The sequence below is a fragment of the Haemorhous mexicanus genome, chromosome 8, assembly GCF_027477595.1.
Source record: "Haemorhous mexicanus isolate bHaeMex1 chromosome 8, bHaeMex1.pri, whole genome shotgun sequence".
In the NCBI taxonomy this organism is placed as follows: domain Eukaryota; kingdom Metazoa; phylum Chordata; class Aves; order Passeriformes; family Fringillidae; genus Haemorhous; species Haemorhous mexicanus.
In genome coordinates, this window is record NC_082348.1 from 24,234,419 (window position 1) to 24,246,213 (window position 11,795).

An 11,795-nucleotide genomic window follows, 5' to 3' on the forward strand; every position below is an offset into this window, starting at 1 on the left:
GTCTCCTTCCTTTGTGTGATTGGCAAATATGGGGAAACTGCCTCAGAGAGAGACTCCACTAGCTTTCAGCACAGTCTAGTACAGGCTGGAGCATGCTGTTGGAATGTGATATAAACAAAAAGTATCTCCTTTCTTAGAATAGAGTTTCAACTTGTTCTAGCCTAGGCATAGCTGTCATGTGTAGTGTCATGGTAAGCATCAGGTAGTATACAAGAATTTGAAAATACCACTTGCATTGAAATTTTATTTGGAGAGTAACAGAAACTGATACATCATTGCTCAGCACAACAGAAACTGGTTACACATGAACAAACTCCCCCTCCAGCTGACTGCTAGAGGTGGTGATTAGGATGTTAGACTAAAGGAGCTACTATTACCTTGTGTTTGAAGCACAGCTATTATTACCTTGTGTTTGCTCGCAGCTGTCTCTGTACCTCAATGTCAATGAATACAATCTACTATTCTGTACTATTCTGTTATTAGCACAAGCACATGAGTGCAGCTGGAAAAAGTCCCATTTCTGACCCATAGAGGCAATGAAAACAATTATTGGGAACACCTGGAGATCTACGTTCCTGGCCTGGCTTCTGACATCAGTGGGTCAATACAGGCAGGTACTAATACAACAGCACTTATAACAAGTGTTATAAGTGTTACTAGCTCCTACCTGGCTTCCAGAGTTACAGAATACCAGAGAAAGCTTGGTAACCTCCAGAAAACTGAACAAATAAATAAGAGGGCATTTTTGAATCTCAGGCTTTTTGTTTCCTAGTTTTAATAACTTAAGGGTACAGCTTAAATGTAAGCTATGTTGTAGCATTTACTGACTGGTGATGACACTATTTTACCTGTACTAATGAAGTTTCCATCTTCTGGAGTCCTCTGAATACAGAGTACAGCAAGACCCAGCCTGTCCTCATGAACTGATAGATGCTGCTGAGGTGCTAAGGAGAAGGAGTAAGTATGGTCAGAAGAAAAGAGCAGCCCTCTCCCTGCTCTGCCACAAAGAGGAAACACTTTTCCTCCTTCCAGACAGGCACATTTCCTTCCCTTTTATGACTGGTGTGATCCCTTCTTTTCCCCACCACTCTCAAACATTTAAAATCAATAACCTTCAAAGTTATACCAGCAGACCCTAAAAAAACAAGTGCTTGAAGCCAGTGGGTACTGCAATGGATGAGTAAAGGATTTCCTGAAACACAACTGACCCCAGCTGGAGTACTGTTATCCAGCTCTGTGATTCTCAGCTTAAGAGGGATATTGACCTGTTGGAGCAAAGCCAGAGGGGGAACACAAAGATGACCAGAAGGTTGAAATACCTCCCCTATGAAGACAGACTGAGAGTTGAGGTTGTTCAGCCTGGAAAACAGAAGGTGCTAGGGAGACCTTATGACACCTTCCAGTACCTCAAGGGGCTATAAGAATGCTGAAGGAAGTACTTTTTAACAAGTGCAAGGAGTGACAGGAAAAGGGGAGATGTCTTTAAACAGCTCTGTCCCCAGGACCCTCTCCTCTGATAACCCTTCTTCTAGCAATACTCAGAATGTTCAAGACAAGACATGTTTAGGTCTGGTCCTAAGCACCCTGTGTTTCCAATACTCTTTAATGTTGGTTGGTATAGAGTTCATCTTCTGCTGCAGGGAGCTTTACATGGCAGACAGTGGCAGAGAACATGAAGAAAGCAGAAGATAGCTAGGAGCTAATCATACAGCGCATAAGGGCCATGCCCATCATTAAAACAGACATCCATCAATTTGTGTCAACCACTTTCCCCACCCATAAATCCTAAAGATTTGAAAACAGAAGAAATTCATGGCACAGAGCTCAATTTGTCAAATTGGTCCTTGGGTTGCCTTAGATGGAATAGTTCAGCTGCCTTGGCAGCCATCTCCATCTTTGCTCAGGCCTCTGCGTTTGAAGCTGTAGCCTTGTGGCTAAATGCGTGAGCTTCTAGGAGCCTGGGGGCTGCTTTTAACCTCTGTGCTAATCCTTTCTGTTGTTACCAACTTGCCTGCCTTGGGACTGAGACATTCTTCAGGAAGCCATTCTTTGTTCTCTTTCATCTTCTTGGTCGTTCCCTTGGCTTTGACAGGTATTTTTCTTTTGTTGAGAGAAGAGTGGAGGAACTCAGTGTCTGTAAATGGGTCACCCTGCCTCAGTTTCCTACAGAAACAAAAGGGTTACATTGAACCATCAAGTATTCCTTGAATTCATGTATGATTTTAGTCCCTAAAGTTTCTAATTTTAGTGCAGTTCTTCCCCATAAGATGATTAAGTGGTACAGTTTGTTTCCTGTCCAATACAGAGTACTTTCTGGTGCAATATAACCAGCTATTCACAGAAAGTTCAAACTGGGACACTTTGCAGGGAAAAACACACCCAGTAACATTATATAACTATGAAGATGTCATTTTAGGAGTACATGACTCTGCAATAGCCATACAGTTTCCTAGGGAAAAGATGCAGCTATTTGTTTAGGTATATCTGCTAGTGAATATAGATACAGGATGCTCTCAGGAGGAAAGTATTACTCAGGTGTCTAAAATTTTAGTCATGACAGAATGTAAATTAAATCAGGGCTTTTGCTAGGCTATCTTTAGCCTGTATTTTATCCTCGTGCTACTGCATCATTAGCACTGGAGTACCATAGATGCAGTCTGCCAAGAGATGTGCTCATTTCAACAAGTAAGAAAACATCTTTGGTAGCTTGTTACCAGAAGCTTAAACATCCATTTGTACTGATGCAGAATTTTGGCATAACCACACAGTGGCAAAAGAGGAGGGTCACAGAACACAAAGGGTAAGAACTTTGAACAAAGCAGCAGAGGGTCCAGCCCTGGAGAGTTAGTATATGAGAGCAGAGCAGGGATTGCAGCATGGGAACAGTCTTTGGAATGAATAGTTTAAGCCCAACCTATTGATTGATGGCTCTTTGTAGCAGGTTGGCTTCCGTTTCCGCCTAGATGAGCGCCCTGATGCTTCCTCTGAGCTGGAGAGAGACAGAACCCTGGCATTGTTCAAGTCCTGTAGTGGCCTGATATCTGCAAAGGAAGATATTCACATGGTTTGATCAAAGTGATTCCAAATCATTTCCAGATATCCTAAGAAATAACAGCTGACAAATAGAAAAAGAGTTGCATTACCAGGTTTCTCTGAACATGCACAATCCAGAATCTAAGCATATTACCCTTAAACTCAGGAGACCATTTTAATCCAAAAATACCAGACCTGCTCCTGAAAAGTCAGCTCATAAATCAAATTAGGTCCCTCAATGAAAAACCACTAATACTGATAGTATCATGGGCCCTGGTGTAGTAGAAACATTGTATAAAAACTCTGTTTGATAGCTGTAATGCTCAGGAGCTTACAGCCTGGAGAAGACAGCAAGCTTATAGCACACAACCAACCTACCAGCAACCTACTGACTTCCAGCAAGACACAGGACCAGTGGTCACTGCACCTTTCCAAGTGGAGTCAGCCAAAAGGAGGAGGGCAGAAGAACAAACTTCCTCCTTCTCTACAAAGCACAGCCCACTTCAGTTGTAACAGGCCTGTTTGTCAACAGCTACAGAAAGAAATACCCCACAGAACTACTCTTTACAGAGTATTCACTAACAGCAAACTCCCCAAAAGGATCAGCTTAACTATTTTAGTACCAGCCCAGGGATGCACCCTCCAAATCCTTTTAAAAACAAACAAACAAAAAATAAACCCACAACCAAAATAAATTAGGTTGGATCCTGGTTAATTTCCAGTGAAGGTATCACCTTAGAAGTATGAAATCTTGCAGCACTAACCATTCTGGACCAAAAATTTTCCTTCTTGTTATTTTGTGCCACAATAATACAGACTGACTTTAGTAGGCAGGGTCAGCATCAAGTTAGATTTTTAAGTGCTTGAATACTTGATTTTCTAAATAGGCATGCCCTGTAGATAACAAGAGTGGTAAAACAAGACTCAGCAAATGCTGCTAGTCTTGTCCCACTATCTACACATGGACAAGTGGACAGAAATTCTTATACAAATGCTGATAAACTAGAAGCAAATGGAGCCACAGAAATGACAGGGCAGCACAAGTGGAAACATAAATGGTGTACTAGAAACTGATCTTTAATTCTGAAAAAAGAGAAGAGAGGAAGGAAAATATAAGTACTCGTTGCATGGAGTTTTTGCCCTCATCTCCAAACACAGGTACCTTCCCCATCTTACCACCTACCAGGTTCCTGTGAAGGTGAGCTCCAAGAACATGACTGGACTTGGTTCCTTTCCCCAGGTATTTCTTCTGCAGGGTTTTCTTTAAATATCAGGGAGTTTTTCAACTGAACAGGAGATTTTGCTGGCATTCTGTTACCCTCAGTACTTAAGCTCTTGGAAACTGGTACTTCTGTAAGTCTGGAGCTGACAGACAAAACGGCAGAACTGCTCACATGGGAGGATTCAAGACTGTGTGAAAGGTCTGTAAGACTATCTGCAAGTGATATCTCAGGTAGCTGCTCCTCCAGGACATCACCTGGCTCAGACAGCAGATGGCTAATGCAGGAAAACTTCTCCATCAGGATTGTCTGCTTGGATGCAAGTTCTGTGGAACTTCCAATGAGAACCTTGGCACCATCACTTTTTCTGGCCAGGGAATCAGTCTCTGGAGGTTGAGGATTGCTCCTCTTCTGCTGAGGCCTGGGTTTGCAAGAGGCTTCTTTTGTCAAACCATTCATGTTGTGGTCAACTTCCCCTTGCCCACTTTCTTGATGGCCCCCTGTCTGTTTTTTATTGCTCTTTTGATTGCTCTTAACAGCTCTGGGGATTTTGCTCACTTTGCTCCCAGGAACAGACCTGGGAGGTAGATTTTCACTCCCTTTAGATCCTGTCTGGAAACAACCCAAGTTTCCTGCAAGATTCAAAGGATGGACAATATATGTTTCCCTGCGCTGTTTTAGATTACCTGGCAAATCCTTTGTGTTCTCATTAGCTACTCCTTGAACATCTATGCAGGGCCTAAATACATTAACTTCCTTTCTCTGATCACAATTGCTATTCCTGGCAGTACTCTTCCTGCTTGTTGTGCTTCTTTTAGGCCGTTCTTCAGCTTTGGACTCTGGTATTATCACAATGTTTGGTAGATATTCCTCATCAGAATCATGTCTTTGCCCAATTACTCTAGTTTTTCTGTTGGCTTTCTGTCTGATGCTCTTTCTGCTCACACTGGAGAATTTTGTAGAATTCTGTAGACTGGAATCACCTGAGGGAACTTCATGACTTGAGAAGGTATGAACTGGGGGTTTTAGCAAGCTCTCCATACTTTGCATCTCAAAGATAGGTCCCTTCTTAACCTGCTGCGTTAAGTCAACACTTTCAAGACCCTGCAGCTGTGCTGGATTCACCTCATATGTACTTCCAAAGTCTTGGACTCCATCAGGAGAGTGGGAATGGTGCTCCACACCACAGTCTCTGTTCCTCCTATCAAAAGCCCCCTCACACACCTTCTGCCCCATCTCACAGACTTCAGTCTCACTAGAACGTGTTGCAACTTTTGGCTGAAGAAGCTTTGCATTTTGAGCACGCTCTTCACCTTGAGATCTGTCAGGACTACTTTCTGCATTGTTTTTAATTGCAGTTGTTTTCTTTTTTCCTGTTCTCACTTTTTTAACAGTCTTTTTCTCTCCAGTTTTACACTTACCTTTGCTTTTAACCTTTACAGAAACAAACTCAGGGACTTGGCTATAGCTAGGGTCCGTTTCAACACCACACACCATTTCTTTTGTCTGTGGCTGCTCACAAAAGGTCTCTTTACCCACAGAGTTTCTATGAGAAATCACAGCAGTTTGAGCAGGTGAAGCCAGGGAGCTGGGAGATCGCAGCTGTTGCTGTGTGTTGTTCTTGCTGGAGCTGCTCTTGTCCTGTGCAGTACTACCCCAAGCTGCCTGAGTGGAACTGACATGTGGGAAGATATCCAGAGCAGAAGATGGAGTGCTTGTAGCAAACAGGGTGGAACGCTTTCTCCTCTGAGTCACGTGCCCTTGTGAGAGACCATCAAAAAAATGTTTTGCCATCTCATCAGCCTCATATGAAAGAGTATGACTTTCCAGGGCAAGCGCTGGCAAATTGTTGGGATTTTGTTCAGTGCTGCACAAGACCTCTGTTGGAAAGAAAAATTCATGTTTAAGGCTGAGAAATGCAGCAGGCAAATGCCATCTTTCTCCATACCAGTAAAAACCTTGCTCCATACACTGCCACAAATCCAGAGCATAGAAAAAGCATGATTTTGAGAAAGGGATTCCCCCAACTTACTGTGCACCACATTTGCTTAGCTGGCTTCTCTCTGAACAAAAGGGCAGCCCAAATCAAGATTGCCTAACCAGGAACACTTTTGATCTGTATAAGAGTTATAATTTATATGGCAAATCCACAAGAAACAGTGGTGAACCTAGTCAGATTCTGCACTTTCAGACATCTCCAAAAGTCTTATGCAAGCTCAGTGCCTAATAGTCAAAAAGCCTGAATTGTGAGTTTGATCTACTGCAAACACACCACATATCCCTCTGAAGACTCTGATTCTGGGACATACATAATTCCAGTAATAACAGCCCCAGTGGAGCATGTAGTTAATACCAGTCATTAGGAGCTATTGGAGTTGTGGTTGAAAGCTAACTGGAGCAATGGCATTTACGTATTTCTGAGACAGACACAAAGTCATACCAGAAGAACAGCAAGAGATGCAAATTTACCTCCAAATATGTGAGAGTCATGAAAAGCCCCCTCTGTTGCCATTGCTTCAGTCACCTTTTTGCCATTCTCTTCCTGGCAGAACTGAGACTTCTCATCGTGCTGTGGTGGCAAAGCATCCTTGGAGGCAACAGGCGCAATTTTCAGGGCCTCATTAGAAGCAGATCTCTGAAGTTCTCCTGCACTAGAAGCAGGTCTCTGAAATTCTCCTGCATTAGAAGCAGGTCTCTGAAGTTCTCCTGAGGATGTCTGTAGTGCTGTGGAGCTGCCAGCTTGCTGCTCTGCATCATGCAGCTTGGAAATGGGCACTCTCATGGGTATCTGTGTAACCCTGGTGAGAAGGAAGAGCAGAATGGATCACGTTTCTCATACAGGACAGGCCCCAGAATCCAGCAGACTGACTACAAGCCACGTGTGGGCAGCTCCAAGGACTGCCCTGTCTTCAGAGACTACACAGAGAAGAAACAGGACTTCAAATATACTTTAAGAGATCATCTTTCCAGAAAGCTTACATCATACAAGGAGGTGACTATTAAGCATTTTTATGTACCAAACATCAAAGTAGCCAGCTATGGCACTCACTCGCTCAAGCAAATCTTGCTGTACTCAGCAGCTATAAAGAGAAAACTGCCTAAAAGTAACACAATCTCAAAGAAAGGAGCTAAAAAGACTAGTTTTGCACAGACTCAGCATTAGGACAAACAAGACAAGGAGTGGCAATAAAAAGACAGAATAAAGGAAAGCATCAAGCAGTGGTGATTCAGAGAAGCTATCTCATATGAAACTGGCAACGAGGCACACACATAAAACACAAGAAGTTTAACATACAGAAATTTCAGGACAAGCTTGGTGGTATCATTTTAAAGCCCACCTCAGAAGCTGACCATCTACAATATCATCAGCCCAGCTATCTTCAGTCATGATGCTCTTCTGGCCACTGGACAAGGATGAAGAATTTATATGGAACTGGAAAGAAGAGAAATAGGAGAGTGACTTAAAGTTCTTGAAATCCCTTGTGCAGCTTCCTGCACAGAAACAGCAGAAGCTCAGTTTCTCTAGAAAGTATGTAAAGTATTGCCAGCAGCCCTCTCACGTTATGGAATAAATTATGGAATAAACTGCAGCAGAATCAGATTGTGTCTCCACAGCCGAAGGATGAAGTTAAACTAGTTCAGACAATCTGAGACTAGGAAGCAGAAGTATTTTCCTATCCACCCATGAGACAGGACACAAGGAAAGTGTCCTATTCCCTATCCCAAGTTGCCATGGCCATACTTTAAAAAAGAAATTGAAAAGAAGTCACAACCTGTCAGAACAGAAAAGCCTATTGCCCAATACAGCAAATAATCCAGAGGAAAACAGTTTAAAACTGTAGTTTTCCTACACAAAGAGTTACCCTGGAAATCCTTAACACCAAACTGGCCAGCATGTAGCCAGCACAACTCAAGCAAGCAAAGAAAAATGGGTGAAGCATCCAACACTGAAGTGAGCAGGCAACACAAAGCAAAAGACAGAAAAAGACAGCCCCCTTCCCAGAAGCAGTGTGCTCAGGTTTCCCATGGTTTACCTCAGACAGCTCGGCCATCTTAACTGCAGCCATAAGATTCTCCATTTTTTTCAACATATTATTCTGTGTTGAGGTAATAAAGAGAGAGAAGCCATAAAGACATTACATCAAAACGTCTATTCCAACAAGGATGCTACTAGCCAGAGGCATGTTCTGGGGAGAACACAGCTTGAAAACAAAAATAAGCAAATGAATGGCAACCTTTTTGATATGTTGAGAATCCAGACATTCAACAGCAACAGCTCAATCCTCCCACAGCTGAGATGCTAGGGCAGCTCACCTTGCCTACCACCCCTCCCCATGCCAGCCACAGTGAGTGCCATACCAGGAAGGAGAGCCTGTGCCGCAGCACAGCGTTCTGGAAGTGGCACTGCTTCACCTCCTTCTGTAGGATGGTCTTCTCCTGGGTGAGCCGCTGTGCATTGGCTTTCTCTGCATTGAGGGCCAGAGCCAATGCTTTATTGTTCTGCTTTAGGGAGACTTTCATAGTGGAGGAGTTGTCTGTGAGAGACAGAGCAGTATCACACATCATCAGCGTCCAAGGTCTCACCCATACTTCTCCCACCATCATAATTCTCTCTCTTCCTAGATCAGCCTTCCTCAGATTCAGATCTCTATAACTCAATAGCCCCCTCACAAAATTAGCAGCATCCTTCCATAATAACACACAACACTTCAGACACCCTCTCCATCCTCAGTGGCTCACACTGAGACAGAAAGCTACTGCTTCAATTCTTAATGAATGATGGCATGGTTGAAGTGCTGAGTTTAAAAATATATGCTCCTTGCTTTGAATAAGTCACCACAAGGTAAGTCCTCATCACCATCCAAAAAATGGGAGAAAAAACTGTTTTCCTCTATAGTTGCCCTTGAGTAAATTTGGACCCCTGTTTCATAATTTCAAAGCAATTTAAAAAAAGTAATGGAAATTTCTGAGTTTTTAAAAGGTAGTCCAAATTATCTCCTGTTCTTATCTATGCACTACTTACCCCATAAAAACAAGCCAGTTGGCCTAGATCCGCAGGGGATTGCATATACACTACAATACTTCATACACTTCTGGGCACCTTGCATGGCACTTGACACTCATCTGCAGGGCACTGGATTCACTCAAAACCCCCGGGCAGAGGAGCAGCTGAGAAGCAGCACATGAGCTCTGCTAAGGGACTGCTGCCCACTCCCATGCCACGGCCAAAGGCCCAGTTACAAGCTGACAGAGCAGCCAGCGTTTGTCCACACCGCGCCGCAAAATATACTCACTGATGATCTTCGTTTTGATTTTCGATGCGAGCGAGGCATTCAACTTCGCAGTCCTCAAGGCACCCTTTTTCTTCTCCCGCATCCGCTCCCTCACGTCGCTCAGACTGAAGAAGGACATTTCGGCGGCCTCCCACGCTGCCATCGCTGAAGAGAGCGACACCGAGCGGGGTCAGCACCCGTATTTCCCTTCCGCAAGCCCTCACCGGCCAAGGCTCGCACTTGCCCCGACAAACGGCGCCGCGGCCTGGCCCGGCCCCAGGCGTACCCCCGGCGGAGGAGGAGGAGGACGAGGGCGAAGAGGAAGCCCTGCCCGCCAAGCGACTTTCGAAAGCCGCGGCCGGCGGGCGGCCCGCCCCTCGCTCCGCCCCGCGGGCCGGCGGCAGAGAGTGGCGCTTCCCCTGAGCCCCGCCGGGGCTCTCCCGGTCCCCGGGGCCTCCGCCAGGGCCGGAGGAGCTTATCCGGCCGCCCGGGCCGCCGCCGGGGCCGGAGGAGCTCTCCCGGCCGCCGCAGCCACGCTGCCCTTCGCGCTGGAAGCGGCCAACGCTGAGGCGCTGCTACCGGCCCCGGCCCCACAGAGCTACCCCGCTGCTGGAACGCCTCAAGAAAGGCCGAAGGTTCTTCTGAAGCACGTAGGCCACCCGAAAATTAGGGTTTGTAGTTTTCAGCTGTGACAAAGACAGTTTAATGTGACCGTTAAAAGGAATTACTTTTATTCGTACATAGTTCACACTTGTGTCCAAGTTAATGCATTGTTTTCCAGACACCCTTGAATTTGCCTTCAAGAAGTTGACATTATGTGTGCTGGTGTGATGATGTTAAATATTTTAAGGAAATGACACAAAGAGGAAAAACAGCCAAATGTTTTGAAAATCAATTTACAGTGGAGGTACCATTGGGGTAAAGCTGCTGAAAACATGTCTGCTTTCCCAGAGTGGGTTCTTTTACCTGGTGTGCAAGAGGCCAGTCCCCACAGAGAGGTGAGGTATTTGATTTTTGTACAATTCCGCACAGAAAAGAGTGCTGGGTGTCAAATCCACTAAGTCACCATGAGGACTACCAAAAATTATTGCCATTCATACATTTTGGTAAACAAAGGCATTAATATTCATTGGCTACAAGTTACATCATTCTCTGATTAATTAGTATTCTATCTACTGTTATAGTCTCCTTGCTCAGTCTATCTTCTTTTGAGTTGGTGAGTTTTGTGGTCGCAACCTCCCCTTGCCAGAATTACCTTCTAACTACTTGGAGCTGACTTCAGCACAGTTACTGAGTTGGTTTTGTTAGTTTCTTCCTTATCTTCTTGGGAGTTCTGCCAAATGTCCTTGTGGTTTGTAAATTCTGCATTCTTTGTTTCACTATCACTAGTACATCCTTCTCCCAAACTTTGTTAACGTCCTTCTGGAGCTGAGATTATTGAAACATTTCAAGCTCTAAACCTCAGCAAGACTTATCAGTTCTACTGATAAGTAATTTATGTTTCTAACACCTGAACATCATACCTCTGCCACAGACAAAGGTAGCCCATAGCCCTCAGCATCTACAAAAATATAGCCAAAACCATTTCCAAGATAGGATTAAAATAGGAGTTGAGAAAAAATTAATCAAGAAAGAAAACAACATACACAGTACTGAAAGTACTTTACACTCGTAAAGAGTTTAGTAATGGGAAACAGACAGAATGAGCCCATTTAAGATGAGCATCAACCTTGAGCATCAGTTTGCAGCTTGCTTTCATCCCCATCAGTGATGTATATTCTCTCATATATTGCAATCTGTTGACCCGCTGACACTTCCCTGTTTCTTAGCACTGGCTTCCTCTTGCTACTGTGTGTCTATTAATCAGATCTATGTGGTAGAAAGAAGAGATGGACTGGGAAGAAGAGAGGATGTAAGAGATCAAATTACAGCAAAGAAAAAAGCCAGCACTTGGCTCACCAATTTATTGTAACATCAAAGTGCATGCTCTACTCCTCTGTTCCATGATACACAGATACACACAGCTGTTAATGAATATTGCCCCTGTATTCTCTCTCTCATAAATGTAAGAGACATCATGCTCTGCCTGTGTCAGCTCTTGCAATAGGCCTCAGGATCTGCCTTTGGAGCCTCTCTGACTTGGGGTATTCATGAAGAGGAATTCCCTCCTTCTTGTCTCTGCCTCAGTTTGTATGCCAGGGAAATTAGGCTGTGGCTTCTTGCAGGACGGCTGCTTTCTCATGTGGCTTAGAAACAATGCTGCTGAGCT

The 11,795-nt window shown here is 44.3% G+C and overlaps 1 protein-coding gene across 1 annotated transcript; it reads right to left on the bottom strand.

Moving 5' to 3' along the window:
• Positions 1–216: 216 nt before the first annotated feature.
• LOC132330630 (uncharacterized) lies at positions 217–9,874 on the bottom strand. The gene is made up of 8 exons (XM_059853227.1): positions 9,548–9,874; positions 8,613–8,788; positions 8,288–8,350; positions 7,592–7,686; positions 6,723–7,051; positions 4,217–6,133; positions 2,915–3,041; positions 217–2,163 (listed from the first exon to the last, which is right to left on the bottom strand). Exons 1-8 carry the CDS (start codon positions 9,687–9,689, stop codon positions 1,935–1,937), a joined length of 3,078 nt encoding a protein of 1,025 aa, XP_059709210.1. The 5' UTR covers positions 9,690–9,874; the 3' UTR covers positions 217–1,934.
• Positions 9,875–11,795: the final 1,921 nt, after the last annotated feature.

Excerpts from the sequence above, each read along its gene's own strand:
- LOC132330630 (XM_059853227.1), bottom strand. The coding sequence starts at position 9,689 with ATGGCAGCGTGGGAGGCCGCCGAAATGTCCTTCTTCAGTCTGAGCGAC. Across the intron at positions 8,789-9,547 it reads AATCAAAACGAAGATCATCA|ACAACTCCTCCACTATGAAA; the intron begins GTGAGTATATTT and ends TGTCTCTCACAG. Across the intron at positions 3,042-4,216 it reads CTCACCTTCACAGGAACCTG|ATATCAGGCCACTACAGGAC; the intron begins GTAGGTGGTAAG and ends CTTCCTTTGCAG.